General features: G+C 40.8%; 1 protein-coding gene across 2 annotated transcripts in view; it reads left to right on the forward strand.

Moving 5' to 3' along the window:
- The window catches only part of RAPGEF6 (Rap guanine nucleotide exchange factor 6), a 241,511-nt gene that overhangs the window by 142,648 nt on the left and 76,642 nt on the right, over positions 1 to 22,221 (forward strand). For both annotated transcript variants that reach the window (XM_024213334.2, XM_024213333.2), the window contains one exon: positions 6,980 to 7,111. In XM_024213334.2, coding sequence (XP_024069102.1) covers positions 6,980 to 7,111 — 132 coding nt within the window. The remainder of the gene's footprint in view (positions 1 to 6,979; positions 7,112 to 22,221) is intronic.

The raw sequence follows: 22,221 nt of genomic DNA on the forward strand, positions 1-22,221 counted from the left end.
GGTGTGAAAGTTCTGTTTGTTTCTCTTTGATGAAAACCCGCCCCCTTGGTTCACTCTACTTTCCTGTAAGCCAACCACCCTCCCCTCCCCCCTTTGATCACCGCTTGCAGAGGCAATAAAGTCATTGTTGTTTCAAATTCATGCATTCTTTATTAATTCGTCACACAAATGGGGGATAACTGCCAAGGTAGCCTGGGAGGGGTGGGGGGAGGAGGGAAGCACCAGGTGGAGTGGTGGAGGGGGGAGGGACAAGGCCACACTGCACTTCAAAATGTATTGAATGCCAGCTTTCTGTTGCTTGGGCAGTCCTCTGGGGTGGAGTGGAGTTCTGATAGCATGGATTCCTCTACCCATACAGCGATCAGATCCACTACCTCTGGTTCGGTCCATGCTGGAGCTCTTTTGCGATTCTGGGACTCCATGGTTACCTCTGCTGATGAGATCTGCACGGTCACCTCTGAGCTCGCCACGCTGGCCAAACAGGAAATGAAATCCAAAAGTTCGCGGGGCTTTTCCTGTCTACCTGGCCAGTGAACCTGAGTTGAGAGTGCTGTCCAGAGCGGTCACAATGGAGCATTCTGGGATAGCTCCCGGAGGCCAATACCGTCGAATTGCGTCCACACTACCCCAAATTCGACCCAGCAAGGTCGATTTCAGCGCTAATCCTCTCGTTGGGGAGGAGTACAGAAATCGATTTTAAGAGCCCGTTAAGTCGACAAAAATGGCTTTGTCGTGTGGACGGGTGCAGGGTTAAATCGATCTAATGCTGCTAAATTCGACCTAAACTCGTAGTGTAGACCAGGGCTTAGAGGAGTGAGGTTGGCTGAGGGCTAGAGTGGCTGTAGGCCACCTTTGCACCCTCCCAGTTACGGGTTGCTCCAGGGAGCGGCTGCTGATATAATTTAGGCATCCCTCACCAGCTGCCTGTGGGCTCCACACCTTCCTACTTATGATACCACCTCTACGCCAGAGTTTGTATATAGGTCCTCAGAAGACAGCCTGTGGCAGTCTTTCTCAACTCCTGCACATAGGGAATGCTCCCCCAACCAGATCTTGGGCTTTTAGAGCCCCTTCATGCTGTTCTGGCTCCTTTTACCCAGCGTACAGGGGCAGGAGAGTCTCAACTCTTATCTCTCTCCTTCATTATTGTAACATCCTCATCATCGTATCTAACTCCAAACACTCATGTTGATGTTCTCCATTGCTGTACAAAACATAGCCACTGAGATAACTTTCTTAACTTAGTTCATCAGTTTGATTCCCTCTTTGAATTCCTCCACTGCTCCAGCATATCATGTGGATGATTCTTACCCTCTATCTTCTGTCTTAGGTTTTTATAATCCTGCCCATCACCATAGTATCTGATCACCTTCCATGTAATATTGACAGTAAAAGCCAAGTCCTTAGGGGACTTTCTGGAGTCCTCACCTTCAGTGGGTATTTCTGGAGTGGCAATGGGTAGCATTTGGTACATGTTATTTTCACTAACCCTGCCACATTCTGAACTGCTTTGTACTCCAGTTCCCCTCCTCCATCATTGCTTCATTAGCAGGCTTCAGCTGTTGGTCCAGAGAATTTCACATGATGCCAGTTTTTCATTCCTCAAGAGCATGTGTGCCACCTTCAGAACATTTCAATAACATATGCTCAGTGAGAAGACTTGCAGACTGCTTTCATTTCTAGGTTTGTGTGCCAAAACATTTCTTTGTTTAGCTAGTTTAGATGGGAAATTGCTTAATAACACTGCACATTGAATGTACTTCAATTGTTAATGCATTATTTCACTGTATAATCACTCACTGTACATTTTTCTAACAGTTAGAGGACAGAAGTAGGTGGCTGTGAGAACCATTTTTTGAATTTTTTTACTTTTTTGCCTGCAAACTCTGTCACACAATATAACATTGTCATGGTTTCTTGCATTTTCATTTCGTTTAAGTCAATAAAGTTGATACAGGCTTTAGACATTTAAAAATTTGATATTTCAGGAAATCAGACATATGATAGCACACTATTTTATATCTGAGATTGTACGAGTCTGTGAAAAATCAAGTCATCATTGACTAAAATGAGATATATTGTCAACTTTTACATGAACATTTATCACATAAGTACACAGAAATCTGGGATTTTGCATATGTAGATAGGTACTTATCTAGCCAGGATGTTGGGGGGGGGGGTGGATATTTATATACATTCTGCTAATGAAATGTGTGCAAATGTAGAAATGCAAGTGAGCACTATTATTTAAAACTCCCTACAATTTATTTTTTTCTTATTGTGCACAAGTGTGGGAACCATTCAAGGTAAAGTGGCCTATTAACACCCCTCCAGTCATGGGGGGGGGAGAGAGGGGGAGGCAGTTGGAGGGAGGATGTTAGAGGATTGTTGTAATAAGCCATAAATCCAGTGTCTCTATTCAGTCCATGATTTTTAGTGTCTAGCAAAGTTATGAATTTAAGCTCCCAGCCTCGTCTTTTGAAAGTGTTATGCAGGTTTCCTTTGAGGATGAGGACTTTTTTGCTTTTGTGAAAAATTGTTTACCTATAACTTTGCCAGACACTAAATATTGTGGACTGTATAGAGATACTATTTATGGCTTATTGCAACAATCTGCAACCCACTAACACTCCCCCCTACCCCAACTGCTTTACTCTTTCCCTCCTTCTTTCCCCCCTTATGACTGGAGGGGCATAAATGGGGCATTTCACCTTGAATGATCCCTTGAAATATGGGTTAACTACTTATGCTAAACAATCTGTTCCACCTTGTATTTATATGTGACACTCTTAGTGCCTTTCCCAGACCTGAAGCAGAGCTCTATGTAAGCTTGAAAGTTTGTCTCTCTCACCAACAGAAGTTGGTCCATTAAAAGATATTATCTCACCCACCTTGTGTCTCTAAAAAAAAAAAAAATCTGTCAATCTGTGAAGTTAGTGGTGTTTTCACTGAAACACCTAAACTGCTTGTGCTTGTGCAAAATACACACACACACTCTCTCTCTCTCATATTCTCTCTACATATTTTTTCCATTTTGAAATTATTCTCTGGCAATAATCTCCATCTTAAGTATAAAGAATACCTCTCCTTCTACCAAACCCTTTGAAAACAGATGAAACATTGAGTGCAAGATAACTTTTAAAAAAAAAACTATACACTGTATATGAGATAAACAGCTTTAGTGGAACAGATGGATGCTCTCCTGTTGTCAATGGATGGAGAACAGATGTTCATTCTTATTCTCCTGTGCTGCATTGTGATATTTTATATTGTCAACCATAAGATATTGCTGTCCTGCCTAAGAGAGGTGACAGTCCCAGAGGAATGCACTAGAATAGAAATTTAAGTTCTTCCTGAAAGGATATAGCCAAAACGTAGTGCCGAGAAAATGGCACCTTCACCAACAGGCCTTTTAATTGTACCACAAAGATTAATTTTTTCTCTGGTCCTGTTCAACATCTACATGCAACTACTTGGGTGAACTGGTAAGATGACATGGACTCAAGTGCCAGACAGCTCCACTTATCCTCCACCACATACAGCTATAGCACTGCCACCAGAATGGCTCAGTGCTAGGATGAGATCAGCTCATGGCTGAAGAATAGCTGGTTGAAATTAAAACAGAGCTAGGGTTATGTGCAGAGGAAAACCCTTCTAGAAAGTAGTAGCTACAGTGCAATTTCATTGCTTGAAGGCATGCACCCACAACTGGTCCATTCAGTCCATAGTTTAGGAATGTCCTGGTTTCCTCACTGATGCTGAGCTCTCATGTAATATCGGGAAGTAATGCTTTCTACCATCTTATGTTGGCAAGGAGACTCCAATTTATACTTGCAGATGATAACCTGGCTATACATTACTTAATCTCCTCCTGTCTGGGCTACAGCAATGCAGTATTCTTGCACAGTGAACTTAATCTAGGGATAACCGTCAGGAAGATGCATTTCAAAGGGTAACTGAACTATAAAAATGAAGGCAAAAACACTCCAAGTTCTCTTTCCCTATCTGTGTGTCTCTTTCACCCAAGAAGACAACAGCCTTTGGATTTTGGGAACAGATTCTGGCCTGAGAATTTGGTTAGCAGTGTTACTGGGAACATGTGGTAAGGCAATTCACCTTGAACAAAGTCTAGTTTAAGTTTTAGTACTAGGAAGAGTTTTATCTTTATTTTTCTTATCATTTCTGACTTTAATGCATTATACTTGTACTCACTTAAAATCTTTGTTGTTAAAAAAACTTGTTTTATTCTCTGGTCTAATCAAAACTAATCCAGTGTTGTGTTTAAACTGAATTGTGTGGGTAACTCCATTTAAAATAGCAAACTGTTGGATATTGATCCCCTTAGAGGGGCAATGGGCCTAAAATATTTAAACTGCCCAAGAGAGGACTGGACAGTACAGAGCACAGGTTTTGGGGGGAAATTCAGGACTGGGAGTGTAGTGGGGTCACCCTGCAAGTGGTAACCAAGGCTTGGGGGGAACCAGTGTGTGATTGGAGCCTGCTGGCAGGGTGCAGCTATACAGAAGAGACACTCAGGGTGGGACCTGCATGCTGTGAGGGGCCCAGGTTGGGAGCTACAGCAGCAAAGCATTGTGAGGCACCCCAGGTTGCAGAGCAAGGGTGACACAGCCCCTCAATGGTGTGGATCACACCCTGGAATATCATAATTGGATTCTTTGAAAATGTTTTTTCAGTTTTTCTGAAACTGAGAAAAATGTTCCTGTTTTCAGTTGTATGTGAAAAGAAAGGTATAGATTTGCAGAAGCAAGTACCATATATACTCGTTCATTAGCCCGTTCATTTATAAGCTGACCCCCCAAAATGGATAGGTAAAAATAGCAAAAACTGTATGACCCTTTCATAAGCCGACCCTATATTTCAGGGGTTGGAAAACTTTGGCTCCTGGCCCATCAGGGTAAGCCACTGGCGGGTAAGGACATTTTGTTTACTTGGAGCGTCTGCAGGCATGTAGCCCCTCAGCTCCCTATGGCCATGTTCGCCGTTCCCAGCCAAAACGACAATGTTTTAGATATTCAATGATTCCATAGAGTTTAAAATCATCAAATTTTGGTGTAGACCTGCTCTTCGATGCGTCATATTTTTACCAAAAATATTCGGCTTATGAACCTGTATATACAGTAATTTATTTTATTCCAATATCTCCTTTTCAATGATAATGTGATGAAACCAGAGCAATGCAGATATTTTGAAATAAAAAGGTAGTATTATGGCACTGCAGGTTTTGGCTGTTTCAGAACCTACAAGATGAATCCAGTTGACTAAAAGCAATCATAAAATTAAGTGGTATTAAAGACAGACAGGTGGAAATACAGGTTTCACAAATCCCGCAGCTTCCCGTAGCAATTTGGAAAACTGAAAAATATGCTGACTTGCATGAATGTTCTTCCAATCTCATTTGAATCATAGACTATCAGGGTTGGAAGGGACCTCAGGAGGTCATCTAGTCCAACCCCCTGCTCAAAGCAGAACCAATCCCCAGACAGATTTTTGCCCCAGATCTCTAACTGGCCCCCTCAAGAATTGAACTCACAACCCTGGGTTTAGCAGGCCAATGCTCAAATCACTGAGCTATCCATCCCCCGCTCATTTGTAGGATAACTTGCTAGCACTACTTTATCATAATTCTGATTTCAAAAAGTAAATGACAGGCACATTGTAAATATATTACATGATCTTTTTAAATCAAATTATTTTAAATCCATCCAACAGCTGAAGATCCAGTTTCTCTTTATGCTACAAGTTTTTTATCAATATTTATAAATATAACTCTGAATCAGTAACATTTGTATCGTACCACCCTTTAATTAATTGGATGTATAAAATATTTTATCCTATGTAAATAAATGTGTTGCTCATTCTTACTTAGACTGTAATCTCTTTGTGTCAGGGATTGGTTTTCATCATATGTGCCTACAGTCCCCAACAGAATGGGGCCCTGATCCTAGGAGGAGTTCTCTACAGACTGCTTCAGTCCAAATTATAATGCACTTCTTTACTCAATAGATTTTTTTAAAATGGAACCACAGAACCAATATGGGGGACATATCTGAGGACTCCCGTTACATTGGGAGAATTCTTATGAATTAACAAAGAATATAGAAAGTGTGTGTGTGTGTGTGTGTGTGTGTGTGTGTGTGTGTGTGTGTGTGTATGTATGTATGTGTATGTGTGTATATATATATATATATGTCTAGACTTGGAATCTTGGATCTTAAAAAACCCAATCCTGTCACAAGTTTCATAGTGGCTCTCTAATGAGCTGAGAAATAATTACATGAGTTTTTAAAACAAATCTGGTATCCGTGGCTATTATAGTGGCATAAAATAGATTACAGTAGTTATTTCATTGAACTCCAGGAGGGCCAGATCCTGCAAATGCTTACTGCTGAGAGTAATTCCACTGATTTCAGTCAGAGGTGTTTGCAAGATTGAACCCTACATTAAAAAACAGTTACATTTGAAGAGCTTCTTCTATTTTAATGATCAGGAATGTGTATGGCACTCCTTGTATATTTAGTTCAATTAAAAATAGTAAAAAAAAATATTTAACAGCCAAAAACTTAGCAAAAATGTTTTGTATAAAATTATTCTTTATTAAAATGGATGTATTTGTAAATAGGAATCCTTCAGTCCTCACTTGGCAACTTGGAAAGTAATAGTTTTTCTCTGCATTTACTGGTTAGCCGGCTAGCATAACCCATTTGTCATTTTATGCCTCTTCTATGGTGGTGAGGTGTACATCTTGTGTGTTTGTTTTTAAAGAGATTGACCTTGAGTTTATAGGATCCTTCCTATTCTGTCATGTCAAATCTAAAATCTGTTAGGGTTTGGGTGAGCTTGATCCAAATCTGCCTTACAAAATGAAGGCTGAATCAAATGTTTAGCAAAAGCTTTATTCAGTAACTTGTGTTCAAATCAGATGTATACATGTTAGATTATTTTTTCCTTCTGTTCACAGCTTCCAGCAGACCTTACCAAGATGCATCTTACAGACAGTCCACATCCACAGGTGACTCATGTCCCTTCCAGCCAGTCTGGATGTAGCATTGCCAGTGACTCTGGAAGCAGCAGCTTATCGGATATCTACCAGGTAAAATTGCAGAAGTTTCTTGTTTTTTGCAGGGAGGGAACATTTGTATTGTAACATTCTGCATTTTGCCTTTTTAATATTTAAAAGGGTAAAATAGTACTTTATTAGTGCCACTTTCACTTCCATGTAATAAATTTAAGCAAGTACTGTAGATTTGGTGTTGGTGCATGTCTGATTTTTCAGGTCAGTGCAGAATTTTATCTAAAGCTATTACATTTTGGCAGTTTTGTTTAAAAAAATAATCTTTACTAATAGGCATACACTGGCATTTTTTTCTTTATTTTACACTCCTATTCTTTGTGCATCTCACCTGCTTTTCTTCCCTCACCGCCACCTCCTTTGGCAATGAGCTAGGTGAAACTGACCATTGGAAGTGGTATGCAGTGTAGTTGTAGCTGTGTCAGTCCCAGGATATTAGAGAACGAGATGGGTGAAGGAATATCTATTATTAGACCAACTTCTGATGGTGAGAGAGACCAGCTTTTGAGCCACCCAGAGCTCTTCTTCGGGTCTGGGAAAGGTACTCCCACGTCACAGCAAAATACTACTTATGCTAAACAATCTGTTCCACCTTGCATTTGCTGTGACACTAGGAGTACCTTTCCTAGACCAGAAGAAGAGCTCTGTGTGGCTTGAAAGCTTGCCTCTCTCACCATCAGAAGTTGGTCCAATAAAAGATATTACTTCCCCCACCTTGTCTCCATAAGAAGTGGTGACAGCGAGAGAGCAGTATAAGATTAGCAATCGTGTTTTCACTTATTTTTATAAGACTAAAATAAAGTCCAGGTTTGTATTAGTTAAAAAATGTGGTGTTGTGAAAAACAAGAGTGGAATTATGATGCAGGGTGAAATATAGTTAGGAGTCGACGCACAGCCCTGAACACCACTTAACACATGACTTGTATGTGACCTGCAAAAAGAAAGAATTGTATGTATGCATTTTTTCCATCTTTATTATCCATAAAAAGCTTGATGGGGTTTTTTTTCTGCTGCTAGGTTTTTTTTCTAACCTTAGAAATATTAGGAATGTCAAATCTTGTCTTTCCTGTTTTTTCCTTGAATTCTTTTTGGAGGACCAGAGGAAGTGCATCGGGAACTTTGTTGGCACTTGATCAAAGAGGCAGGAGTGTTTAATCTTTAGAGAAGAGATATTTTCTTCTAACTGTCTTTTTTTTAACTTTTGGATTAATTCACATTAACAAAATCAAGCAAGAAAAGCATGTTTAAACAGTATGAATAAAAATAACTTTTACTTTAATTTAATCTAGGGTTCATTTGCTTGGTACTCGTGATATCAATTTACTTGTTCTTCAGAGATCAATAGTCTTCAGGGAGAAAATAAGTGGACCTGAACTTATGGTTTAAAAAACAAACAAACAGGAAAAAGTTTTTTGCATTTTGTGTATTTGTGTCTGGGGAGATGTTCATGTTTTCTTTCAACATCAGGATGATGGTGCAGCAGGGGCACTCCCTCTCCATTCTTCCTCATTTTCAGGTCACTTTTATGTGACCTTTAGAGTCTTGTCATTTCCTTCAGCGGGCCTGAACTTCATCAGGTGCATGGTCTTACGTAAATTTAAACACATTCCTCAAGAGTGAATATTAATATTTATTCTATGTGAATGACATATTCTATTCTCAAAATATATTCAGACTAAATTACCAGCTCCATGCTAGACAAAATGAAGTCATTTTCAGTAGTAGATTATAAGGGTTCCAGTATTGCGTGGCATGAATGGAAGGAGAATAAGCTCCAAGCAGTACATTATGGATTAATCTATATACTCGTACGTGTTTTGACCAATAATCATGTGTTGTCAATTTGTGTGGTGTTTCAGTTATGGGGCTAGCTGCACTTCTGTCCCCGAGGCCTTGAGCTTTTTGAAATCAATATATTTGAAAATGTGGAAAACATCCACAAATATTTACATAAATGGTATTCTGTTATTGTTTAACAGGGTGACTAATTGCGATTAATTTTTTTAATCGCTTGAGAGCCCTAGTTTGTAGATTAACATTTATCATCTAAGTTATTAAAATTTGCTAAAATAATCTGTTTGATGAATAAAAAGTTATGTTAGAATAACACAGGAATTAATAATTGAGTACCACACTCAGCTAATGCATTAGCATGGAAACTATTTTTGTATAATCACTTATTAATTTAATTAATCAACCCAGATTACCCTGTCAGATCCGAGCAGAGTGGGGGCTCTCTATGTAGAGATCACCCTTCCTGAATGGAAGTGACCCTCTGTGACGCTCCAGACCCTAGAGAGGGCATCTGAATCCAGGAACCTTGCAGGCTCGAATAGGCAGGCCAGAGTAGTGTCACATCTTCTGTCCCTACAGAGATACTTCAGACAAGATAATATATTCTCAGTCTGTATTGTCCTATCCTCAGAACCCATGCTGCTGGAGGGCATGGTGGTTTGGAGGCCTAGGCCTCTTGTAATTCCCTTAAGGGTCTGACATTTTGGATATGTACCATGTGGCTTATCCTACTGGGAGTATACTCCACCCCATCATAGAACTATTTTCCTCCCTCTCTCCTGTGAGTTTAACCTACAGGTAGGGATGATTGGAATCATTATTTGTATTGTTTTTCTGTGCTGTGGTAGAACCCACAATGTATTAACTGTAGCACTGTGCACCTATATAGGATGACACTATATAGCAAAGCACTTAAGCCTAGATCCTGAAAGATTTTTTAGGCACCTAACTCCCATTGATTTCATTGGGAGTTAGGGGCCTAAATACCTTTGAGGTTCTGGGCCTTACAGTCTAGGAAGACAAGTAACAGACAAAGGTTGAGAGTGAGCAGAAAACAAAATGTCCGCATTTGGGTTTTATTTTAATTTGTATCAGATATGTTCACGTCTTCTTTAAGTATGTATTTTTAGTTGGCCAGTTTCTTGTAGGTATTATAAACATAGAAATGTCTATCAAGAGATTCTGGTTCTCTTTGCAGAGTTTGTAGGCAGTTGGATCATTCCCACTTAAACCCATAAACCCATAAAAATATTTTCACTGTTTTTATAAACTTCTACTGATGTATGAATATAACATTACATAATATTTTCATGGTGTAGCATTTCGTTGTATTGTGTAATGCATCAGTCAGTGCACAATGCTCATACAGTATGGGATAGTGTGTTGAAATTACAAAGAATCTGTTGCTTTCATTATTTAAAATGTTGGCAGAACATAAGAATGGCCATACTGGGTCATACCAAAGATCCATCCAGCCCAGTATCCTGTCTACCGACAGTGACCAATGCCAGGTGCCCCAGAGGGAGTGAACCTAACAGGTAATGATCAAGTGATCTCTCTCCTGCCATCCATCTCCACCCTCTGACAAACAGAGGCTAGGGACACCATTTCTTACCCGTCCTGGCTAATAGCCATTAATGGACTTAACCTCCATGAATTTATCTAGTTCTCTTTTAAACCCTGTTATAGTCCTAGCCTTCACAACCTCCTCAGGCAAGGAGTTCCACGGGTTGACTGTGCGCTGTGTGAAGAAGAACTTCCTTTTATTTGTTTTAAATCTGTTGCCCATTAATTTCATTTGGTGGCCCCTAGTTCTTATATTATGGGATCAAGTTGATAACTTTTCCTTATTCACTTTCTCCACACCACTCATGATTTTGTATACCTCTATCATATCTCCCCTTAGTCTCCTCTTTTCCAAGCTGAAAAGTCCTAGCCTCTTTAATCTCTCCTCATATGGGACCCTGAGGAGAACCTTCTCTGAACCTTTTCTAATGCCAGTATATCTTTTTTGAGATGCAGAGACCACATCTGTATGCAGTGTTCTGTCTTATTAGCGGGAGGGATAGCTCAGTGGTTTGAGCATTGGCTTGCTAAACCCAGGGTTGTGAGTTCAATCCTTGATGGGGCCACTTAGGGGTCTGGGGCAAAATCAGTACTTGGTCCTCCTAGTGAAGGCAGGGGACTGGACTCAATGACCTTTCGGGGTCCCTTCCAGTTCTTGAGATAGGAATATCTCCATTTATTTATTTATATTTATTCTCTATCCCTTTTTTGAATGATTCCTAACATCCTGTTTGCTTTTTCGACTGCCGCTGCACACTGCGTGGACGTCTTCAGAGAACTATCCACTATGACTCCAAGATCTCTTTCCTGATTAGTTGTAGCTAAATTAGCCCCCATCATATTGTATGTATAGTTGGGGTTATGTTTTCTAATGTGCACTACTTTACTTTTATCCACATTAAATTTCATTTGCCATTTTGTTGCCCAATCACTTAGTTTTGTGAGATCTTTTTGAAGTTCTTCGCTGTCTGCTTTGGTCTTAACGATCTTGAGCAGTTTAGTATCATCTGCAAACTTTGCCACCTCACTGTTTACCCCTTTCTCCAGATCATTTATTTATAAGTTTAATAGGATTGGTCCTAGGACTGACCCTTGGGGAACATCACTAGTTACCCGTCTCCATTCTGAAAATTTACCATTTATTCCTATCCTTTGTTTACCTGTCTTTTATCCAGTTCTCAATCCATGAAAGTATCTTCCCTCTTATCCCATGACAACTTAATTTGCGTAAGAGCCTTTGGTGAGGGACCTTGTCAAAGGCTTTCTGAAAATCTAAGTATACTATGTCCACTGGATCCCCCTGGTCCACATGTTTGACCCCTTCAAAGAACTCTAATAGATTAGTAAGACATGATTTCCCTTTACAGAAACCATGTTGACTTTTGCCCAACAATTTATGTTCTTCTATGTGTCTGACAATTTTATTCTTTGCTATTGTTTCAATTAAAATTTGCGCGGTACCAACGTTAGACTTACTGGTCTGTAATTGCCGGGATCACCTCTAGAGCTCTTTTTAAATATTGGCGTTACGTTAGCTATCTTCCAGTCATTGGGTACTGATTTAAAGGACAGGTTACAAACCATAGTTAATAGTTCTGCAATTTCACATTTGAGTTCTTTCAGAACTCTTGGGTGAATGCCATCTAGTCCCGGTGACTTGTTAGTGTTAAGTTTATCAATTAATTCCAAAACCTCCTCTAGTGACATTTCAATCTGTGACAATTCCTCAGATTTGTCACCTATAAAGGATGGCTCAGATTTGGGAATCTCCCTAACATCCTCAGCTGTGAAGACTGAAGCAAAGAATTAATTTAGTTTCTCCCCAATGACTTTATCATCTTTAAGTGCTCCTTTTGTATCTTGATCGTCCTGGGGCCCCACTGGTTGTTTAGCAGGCTTCGTGCTTCTGATGTACTTAAAAAAACATTTTGTTATTACCTTTTGAGTTTTTGGCTAGGTGTTCTTCAAACTCCTTTTTGGCTTTTCTTATTACATTTTTACGCTTAATTTGGCAGTGTTTATGCTCCTTTCTATTTACCTCTCTAGGATTTGACTTCCACTTTTTAAAAGATGCCTTTTTATCTCTCACTGCTTCCTTTACATGGTTGTTAAGCCACGGTAGCTCTTTTTTTAGTTCTTTTACTGTTTTTTTTAATTTGGGGCAGTAGTTAGATAGTTATCATGCAAAGATGGTAACCAATTTAAGAGTTTAAGTTAGGGAGTTCTAAGGGTTTCTTTTAAAAACAATAAACACAAAATGTGAAGATACTGTATTGGTTGAGTGACTATGAAGAAAACAATTTATTTTAACAAACTTGTACTCTGAAAATGTTAGATAAAATAATATTGGGCTTTGGCAATCAGTTTAGTTTCTTGTGAATACTAAATTTTTTCCATGTGTAATAGAGGTAACATTTTAAGTTCAGCAACAAAACTAACACCAGCGAAAGAAGAGTTGTGTTTTGAACACAAAAAGTTTGATTAAGGTGAACTAAGCTTGAAATGAAACATTTGAATTTATGGAACCTTAACCTTGTTTGTAGAATCTTTTTTTCATTTCTTTCTGATGGTTGGTGTGATGCTAATGACAGAAGTAGAGGTCAGGAGAGGATAGGAAGGGGAGATTGAGAACAGTGGAAAGTTTTGTTACCTCTTTTGCAAGTTTTGTTAACATGGTTTAGATTTCTCCATGCTATAGTGTTGAAAAGGAGTTTCGCTCATCCCGGCTATTTCTGTCTCCAGGATGTTAAACAGGAAAAGAACACTCCCCTGTTGAATTCTAGATGAGCAGAAAATTATTGCTGTCTATGAGAATTTCTCTGACTATATAGCATTAAACCCTTAATTGATTTCACAAACAATTGAAAATAAGTAATTTAAGACTTTTTCCCCATCATTGCTAGAACAACGGATGTAGACAGAGCTTTCAAACTGGCTATCCATGGTGTTGTGCCTGTGTCTATAACATCAAATGAATGACCACAGCTGACTGTTCTCATTTTATATGTATACATAGTTTTATAGTAGCAATAAGACCCACCAGATGGTGAACTTCCAGCCAGATATTTTCTTTCTCTTGTGGATAAAACTCAGTGCTTCATTTCTTGTAATGCTTCCCTAGCAAAGAGATAAGCAGAGCTGTGTGAAATAATCACATTTAATCTAAAACCTAACCCATTTGATCCTCCAAGCGAACAGATATGGCTCAACTAATTTCCAATACCCGTGGAAAAAACTGCAGGGTACAGTTCACAAGCAGCTTTTCATTTGTGCGGGGAAGAGTTCACACAGCCACAGGGTAGTTCACTCAAACACCTTGACTTCATTTAAAAAGTTTGGGTTTATTAATTACTTTTGCTGTAATTTCAGACTTCACTATTGTAGTTTTGTTTAATCAGTGCAGTGAACATTTTATTCTAACAGAACATGAACAAACAGCAACATTATATGAATGCCTCCTAGAGTATTAGAATATCTCTCTCTCTCTAGATAAAGAGATAGGGTTAGATCTGGAGCAGAACACTGCACTTGAAGAGGTAGGCATTGTTTATGGTACTTCCCCCTTCCCCAATCTGCCCCAAATTCTGGGACATGCTAGATGTTGAACTGGCCCAAGTTACTGTCATCTCAGGGCTACACTTGCACACACTGGCAGGTAATAGCCCTCAAGGAGCTGATCTGCCAACAACTCCAACTCTGCCTGTTCCTATCCCTGACACACACCCTGCCTGTCCCCAGCCCACCCTGGAACAACCCCTACACTACAGGAGTCATCAGCTACCCTCTTTGGGTAACTTTAAGGGCTTGTCTTCACTACCGGGGAGATCGATGCTGCTGCAATCAATGCAGTGGGTGTTGATTTAGCGGATCTAGTGAAGACTCTAAATCGACGGCAGAGCGCTCTCTCGTCAACTCCATCTCTCCAAGAAGAGTAATGTAAGTTGATGGGAGAGTGTCTCCTGTGGACACAACACAGTGAAGACATCGTGGTAAATCGACCTAAGCTACATCGATTCCAGCTATGTTATTCACATAGCTGGAATAGAATAGCGTAACTTAGGTCAATTTACCCTGGTAGTGAAGACAAGCCTTAAGTCTGTTTAGAGCTGCTGAAGCAGCACAAAGGGAGCTTAAGGAGAGTCAAGGAGCTGGCCCCTTGCATCTATAGCTATTCTTGAATCTATACGTTCTGACTTGCTTCGAGTGCTACAGAAACTGTGTTGGTCAACAGATTGCAGCATGCTGTTTTTAAGATCAAGAAAATACATAGATTAATTTAATTCAAAACTATTAATTGAAATGTATTTATTTTGCATGAAGTGGCAGTTCTTAAATTTTATCTTAAAACTTACCTTGCACCCATTACTGTAAGTGCACTGGAGTACTTTTTGCAAAATTTTGCAGTTTAGATAGAAACAGGGGAAGTTAAATAGTCATGAATATAATGACTTCCTCAAGGACACCCAACTGATCCCTATCGCCTTGGAGGAAAAGGGTCTTGTTCCTAGTTTAATAAGGGTTTTATATATCTATTGTTAAATCTTGCAGTGCCTTTGTAGGCTGCCACACTATTATTGATTGTCAAATCTTGATTTACCTTCTTGCTATCCGTTTAGTTTTGCCATTCTCCTTCTTGTTTTTCTTTGCTTCTTCATCTCTTCCATTCAGCACTTTTGGTGCAGGCTGTCAGAGCTGTTGTGCAGCAGTGCTCCCAATCAGCATTGTGATTCTAACATTACAGTGAGTGGGACCATAAGAGCTTTGACCATACCTTGAAAGTTAATTCCTAAGAAAAGGACCCAGTCTACTCCTGGGGGAATTCTGCACCACTGCGCACATGCAGAACTCATGTTCCCCGCAGATTTCTTTGCTTCCCTGCAGAAAAATGACTTCTGATGGGGAAGCAAAGGGAAGCCGCAAGAGCAGTCATGCACCCGTCCCCAGCAGCCTGGTCCCATCGTTTCGGGCACCCGGTGCAGCCGTCTAAGAGATAAATCACTCTGGTGGGGCTGGGGATTGCCCAGCTGGTGGCTTGTACCCTGCACCAGGCTCAGCTGATCGTCCCAGCTGGGCTGGGGGTAGGGGAGTACAGGACTACTTCTTCCCCTGCAAGGAGCATCTGGGGTCGGGTCATATCGACCCACAGAAACCTCCCCAGTGTCGGAGAAAAACTGAGTTCTCACTTTTTGTTTGGGTACAGCAAGTCAGATGCTTTATTAACTCTCACAATTGTGCAGAGGGAGAGAGCTAAGCAGGTCTCCCAACAGGTAAACAATTACAGCAAGCATTTATACCTTTTTGTTACAGACAATAATGAGCAACAGCTGCATTTTGTTTATACATAGGTCATTCTGATATCTTGTTTTGCTCACTAATGTAGACTCTTAGTCTACATTCCATATTATCTACACAAGGTCGCAACAACTTCTTACACAGTTCTTTCCCACTCGCCTCACACAATCCTCGCTTCTACAAATCTCACGTTATCAGGGCTACAGTTAGCCTGACTCTTGCTAACAAACTGTCATGCATTGCAGTTCTTTTCTGACAGTTCTGTTTCTGCTTCCACAACCCCCCCTTTTGTACTTCTAGTACAACAAACATTCTCAAACCTCTATTTGCATCAAGTCCTGGACTTCAGATTCTACATCAGATGTTTCAATCTTAGCGGTTCTGGTTGGATGTAATGACAATGCATGATTAGCATAAACATGAAAGGTATTACTATTATTACATCTTTTACAACAACAATAACATAATCCTAAGCTAACTAGTAGCAACACAAGCAATAACATTCCCATAGCAATAATATAATGGGGTTGTTGTACAGTCTTAGTCACAAAGCACAATACATCATACTTAGTACATAAAGTGGATACTCTATAAGCAGTCTGAAAGGCATACTTTTCAACTTGATATATATTTTGAAGCATGTGAATTTGCCCTTGTACTTCAGAGATTTTCTGAATCTCTGGTAACAGTGAAAACAAATTCTGAAATCTATCAGGTACTAAACTAGTCCAATTAAAGGGTATCTAGAACCTAAGGGCTACTTGAAAAATTCTATCTGCAGGCCAGTAAATAATATGATTGCCTGCAGTGGTAATGAGATTAAAATGTATGTCTTGCAATGTGGTGGCTTTAACATACACACAGCTATCATTAGCTTGAAAAAGTAAGTGTCCTGTCAGGGTAGTTCCTTGTCCCCTACCCTCCCAGCAAACGTAGTCATAAACAGTGACAACTTCTCCTGGCTTCAGTTTACGTATACACTGAAGCTGTGGGGGTTCTAATGGCCAAAATGTCCATAGACTACCTAACCCCATCCAAATGTCAGGTGTAATCCCAGGAGCACTGACTAAAAATCGATTGGGCATACCAGGAGGTCTAATTTCCCAGATGTCTTGGTGAATTACCCAATCCCACATGCATCCTCCCCATGGACCCGGCAGGATTCGGTATGTGGGAGCCCACACCCCCTTTACCGGTCCATATGCTTGGAAGGAGCATTGAGAACGTCTGCACTTCCACCCAGAAAGTCTCCAAGTATGTCTCCATGCCACAGATCAGATGGTACTCCTGATGTTTCTGTAAGGGCAGTGGGCCAAGCCTGATGTTCTAGATCATTCCGAATGGCCATCAGCTGGTCATTCAGGAAATCCTGAATCTCTGAACATGCTAGATCCCACTGCAATGCCTTCCCAGCCTCAGTGATATTCAATACCATCTCTGTCAGCAACTTCTGGGTCATTGATATTAATTGCAATAAGGTACAGGTCACATTATTAGTCACTGGAATAATTTCTATGCAGGTAAAATTTCCAGTGGCAAAACAAACTCTGGGTGTTCGTTTAATTGTTCACTAATTGGGTGACCAAATAACAATAAGGGCCTCTCTCATTTAACACAGTGCAAATTCCAGGAACATTCGCTATAGAACCCATCAATTGCAATTATTAATTCTTGGGGTTCGCTGGTAGTGATATCATATACTTTTATCTCCACTGATCCATTCTTTTCCATTCAATTGTTCGCTTATATGGGATATCCTGAACCTTAAAAATATATTTTTTCAAACAATATTTAAATAAATCACTAAAGTGTGAAGGCCTTGGCCATTGGTTTTATCAAATCTATGGCATTGTCTGTATTTGGATGTGTTACAGGGGTAATAGTGTAATGGAGGAGATGGCAGGGGCAATGGCAACAAGGTGCCTTTGGTACTTATCATTTAAAATCCAATTAGGGAGGGCAATACATGCTGAAGGACTTATCCAAAACACAGGGCGCAGCCTGTAGAATAAATCCAATCCCAAAATCCAATCAATACCACGTTCCCAAGCATGGGTCCCACAAGTTTCTTCCTGCCAGTGTATAATTCTTTGTTTCTTCACCAGGGTCAGTTCTTAATGTCTCTTGTAGTCAGGAATCCCTGGACTTTGTGGTTTCAATGAAGCAAGTGTTCCTTCTTCTCTTTTCCTGAAACAGTGTGGTTTAGCATCATACAGGGGAGAGGTTACTAGCACATCACCCTGTAATGGTTTTGCTTCTTCTAGGAAAATCCAAAGGCACAGTAGGTCTGTCAGTGGACAAGGGAGAGGTTACTAGCACTTCACCTTGTCCTCCTTCCCTGCTGTCCAGGAGGCACAGCAGAGCTAGCAGGAGAAATAGGCTGATCAGCAGCTGGAGAATCCTCTCCAGGTGGAGGGGTCTTTTTGCAGTGAGATGCATGGGTCCAGGTGGGCAGTCCTTGGCACTTCACAGCAGTGTTGGTGGTTAACAGCACTTAGAAAGGGCCTTTCCAATGTGGAGCCAAAGCAGTCTTTCGTTGATGGACTTTACATAGACTCAGTCTACTTGTTTCAATGAATGGCAGGGGTGCTAGGGCCTTTGGGGAGCGCTTCTCTACCTGTGAAAAAACCTAACACATTTCATTAATGCCTGGCAGTGTTTTGCAGATTTCAGTTGCTTGGGCACATTCAAGCCCCGCCCCCCTTTTCTTGGGGGTCAGCCAAGTTTTGGCTGTGACCTTGGATGAGCCTGCTAGCTGTATTTTCCTCTCAGTTAACTCATTCTGTTCTTTTTCCTTCTCCCCTTCTTGGCTTCTTTTAACCTACAAAGGAAACTTTCACTCTTCACTTATACACTTTTTCCCAACAATGAACACACACACATTGCCATTATACAGTACATTAGTCTTATTATTCAATGTATGCCATGTACACCCTTCCAGTAAAATAACTTTATTACAGAGCTTTGGAGCAACAAACCAGGACAAGCACACCCACTTTTGAGGAGTTCACTCGGTACAACCTCAGGTGTCCAATAGCTTTCCTCCCTCCCCAGCCCTCTGGCTAGAAATCTGAGGTAGCCAGAAGGATCCCATGGGCAATATGGGGAGTGGGTTAACCTTCCATGTCCTTGCTTCCAAAGACTGTTGGTATGCAAATTTTAACAACAATTTTTCAATTAAAAAAATCTGGCCAATGAAGTTTCTTTTTCTTACTTAAGCAAATGTATTAGACTTTAGTATATCACGTTTTCCTGATTTATCCAAACACTTTGTATTCCAAGTTGAACAAAACAAGTATCTGCTTTTTGATTTAACCCTTCTATTTAATTTTGAACTAGACTGTCTTATGAAATTATTAAACCCAACAATTCTGGCCACAAGACAAACACCACAAGACAGAACAAAGAACACAAAAATAATTCCTATTGTACCAGTAAATGCATGGTACATTGAATGCTGTTCAGCTGGCATCCGTTTTCTCTGATGATCTGAAAGACAAAAGAACAGAGGTCTACCCCTTCTGGGTAGTCAGTCATTGCTTAATATATTTCCTTTATATACACATACTCTTGTTGATTTCAGGCAAAACAGAGGAATTACCCCATATTTCCTTGTATTTGTTTCATAGGCAGCCCAAGTTTCAGTGGCTTCTACCTTATTAGTTAGAAAATTGCATTAATACAGATGCTTTCTGGCTTGCTTCCAGATCCAAAGTTATCCACAGCTTAAAGATTCTTACTTAAAAAGGGACACAATTAACTTTCTCAAACTTTTGATTGCCTTTTACTTCTAACTTCTGCTTTCAAACACACAGTGATCTGAAAAAGACAACACAACCTATATTGGTAGGTTTGCATTTCTTTTACCTCTGCTACAATATACACTGCACATGTTCTGGGGAAAATGCACATCCTATCCACAATTCAATTTCCACAACACTAGCCACATCCATTTCTACACAAAGTGTAACTGTTTCTTTTGTGCTTACAAAATCTCTATGCACCCCTAGTAAAGTGACAGCTCGACCACACAGAGCCAGGGGCACTGTCCTTCTCTCTTTTTACCAGATCTTTTATCTGCTATTTTGTTACTCAAAAACAAATTCAGATCTTTTATTCTCCTGGCTTTGACTACCCTGCTGCAGCCACAACCTTTGGTCTTTAGTTAAAACATTTTAAATCTTGTAAAGCATTAAGTCACCTTAAGGATTAAATGCTAAATACCTTAAACAACACTAGTTTCCTGTGTCTGGCAAAAGTATTCTCGGTTTTGCAACATTAAAACAATACCAATTCATCTCAAACTTATAAAACACAGATTGTACACAGCAGGAGTGTTCTTCAGCAAATTAGACTAACGTATTCATAGTCGAATAATTCCACTTAAATAACCTCTTGCCTGAATTACTTACAGACATTCCTACCAAGTTTCACTGCTTGATTCCCTCTAGCAACTACAGAGTTAACTTATCACTCTCTTTTCTTAAATCACTTGCTTGTCTCCCAAACCGACACCCAATCAACTCAGATTTTACCATTCCAATTATTGTCCTGGGGATTTGAAATCCCCATGCTTATAATTACTTACTCCTTTCCTTCCGCTATGCCCTCGAAGTTTCCAACCTGTTTTCCAATCTCTCTATGTGTTGCCTGCCCGCTTGGGCCCGATCCTGCTTTTCTCGCTGAACCGTCCCTTCCATGGGCACCGGCTTTTTCACTACCAATTTAGATAGGAGGGTGGGCTTCTCAACTAGCCTCCACCCTTCCTGGTCTCTTCTCTTAAACATTCTTACTCACAAGGCTACCCGAGTCCTCCCTCGTGAGGCTTGCCACTTGGGCAAAACGCATGGCCCATTGGCGTTTAACTATTCAATTCTCTCTTGTGGCAAACACACTGCTCTTACACCATATGCAAACACAAATGGTTAAATTCTGACAAGTCCCTGAAGGGCCGGTACTTGCTTAGCCAGTGCTTCCTTTTCTGCCTGGAAGTCCTGTCTCAAGGCTTGCAACTTGCCCTGGGCATAGGTTTGAGTTGCTGCCTGGTTCATGATCTATGCTCTTAATTGCTCAATTCTAGTTATCAAGTACATAACTCTTCCTATTACTCCAACTTTTCTATTGCCCAGTCCTGCTACGACTGGGGTAGATCCACCTGACACCCTTCCTGGTCAACCGGGGTGGAGAGAGGAATGCTAAATCCCTCTCCGGTTCTCAGACTTACTGCGGCTGAGAGTGGGCACACTTTCATACTCACACACGTACGTCCAGACTGGCCACGTCTGTGTATAACGTTGAGAGAAGGCGCTGTGCAATCTCCAACTTGCTTCCTCTCTTGGGAGGGCAGTTCTTTTACACCCTGAGGTCTCCTGGGGCGTCTTTTCAGTGATTCCAGTCCAGGCCGGCTGCCTGTGGTTTCTTCAGCGTCCCCAAACCACGCCGGCTCCAGGGTCGCAAAGGCAGACTGTTGGATCTCACTGGACAGTTAAGCTTTGCAAATGTAATCTCAGCACTGTAACTTGTATTGCCCTTGGTTTGACTCTGTCTATATTTTTTCACAGCCAGCTGGGGCCGAAAGCAGTTTTCTTTGTACTTAGCCTGGTCTGCATTGATTCTTGACCTTGAACGCAGATTAACTTTCTCTTTATCTCTGGACCAAGCTGAATTTCAAATTAACCCGTTCCTTTCCTCAATAGACAAATTGCTCCCATTGTGTGTCAGAGGCTTTTTTTGGTGATTAAAAGCTCCTCTGAGATGTATGATCTTATCTAGATTGAAGGTACCTTCTAGTGGGCATTGTTTAGATGAATTTTTCACGCGTGTAATGATTCCAATTCTCTAAATACCTGCAGGTTTTAGGACCATAATGTACGTACATGAAATAAACTGGGGTACCCTTAGGGGGTGAAAGGGAATCCTTAGACTGTCCCCCACCCATTTTCCAATCACACACACAGGGAGGAGGATGCCCTGTCCGCGCTAGCGGCACATAAACTAAGGATCTCTCCCTACAGGGTATTCACACAGGAGAGACTAACGAGGGTAACCATGACCTCCTACACCTCCCTTCAGCAAAGAGCGTCGGCTAATCTCAGAGAGACGGCGCCGCTTACTCTGTTGCATCCAGTGAGATGGTCAGACTGTCAGTGGCTCACACGGAGAGGAAAAGGGGAGGGAAGATGGGTTCACACACTCCTAGACCCAGGCAGCCTCCTCGCCGGACAATGCCAGGCCGAGTTAGCGTACCGTGGGTCGGATCTCCTAAAAGATCCTCTAGTTACCGGGCTTGCGTTAGAGTAGTTATGGTCACGAGCCAAAAGACTTCGCAGAGTACTCTGGGCGTCTTCCGGTAACACTCAATTCACACTGGTGTGTACACACACACACACACACACACACACACACACACACACACACACACACACACACACACACACACACACACACACACACACACACACACACACACACACACACCA

Source organism: Terrapene carolina, unplaced genomic scaffold (genome assembly GCF_002925995.2).
Source record: "Terrapene carolina triunguis isolate 2854851 unplaced genomic scaffold, T_m_triunguis-2.0 Scaffold629, whole genome shotgun sequence".
Lineage (NCBI taxonomy): Eukaryota > Metazoa > Chordata > Testudines > Emydidae > Terrapene > Terrapene triunguis.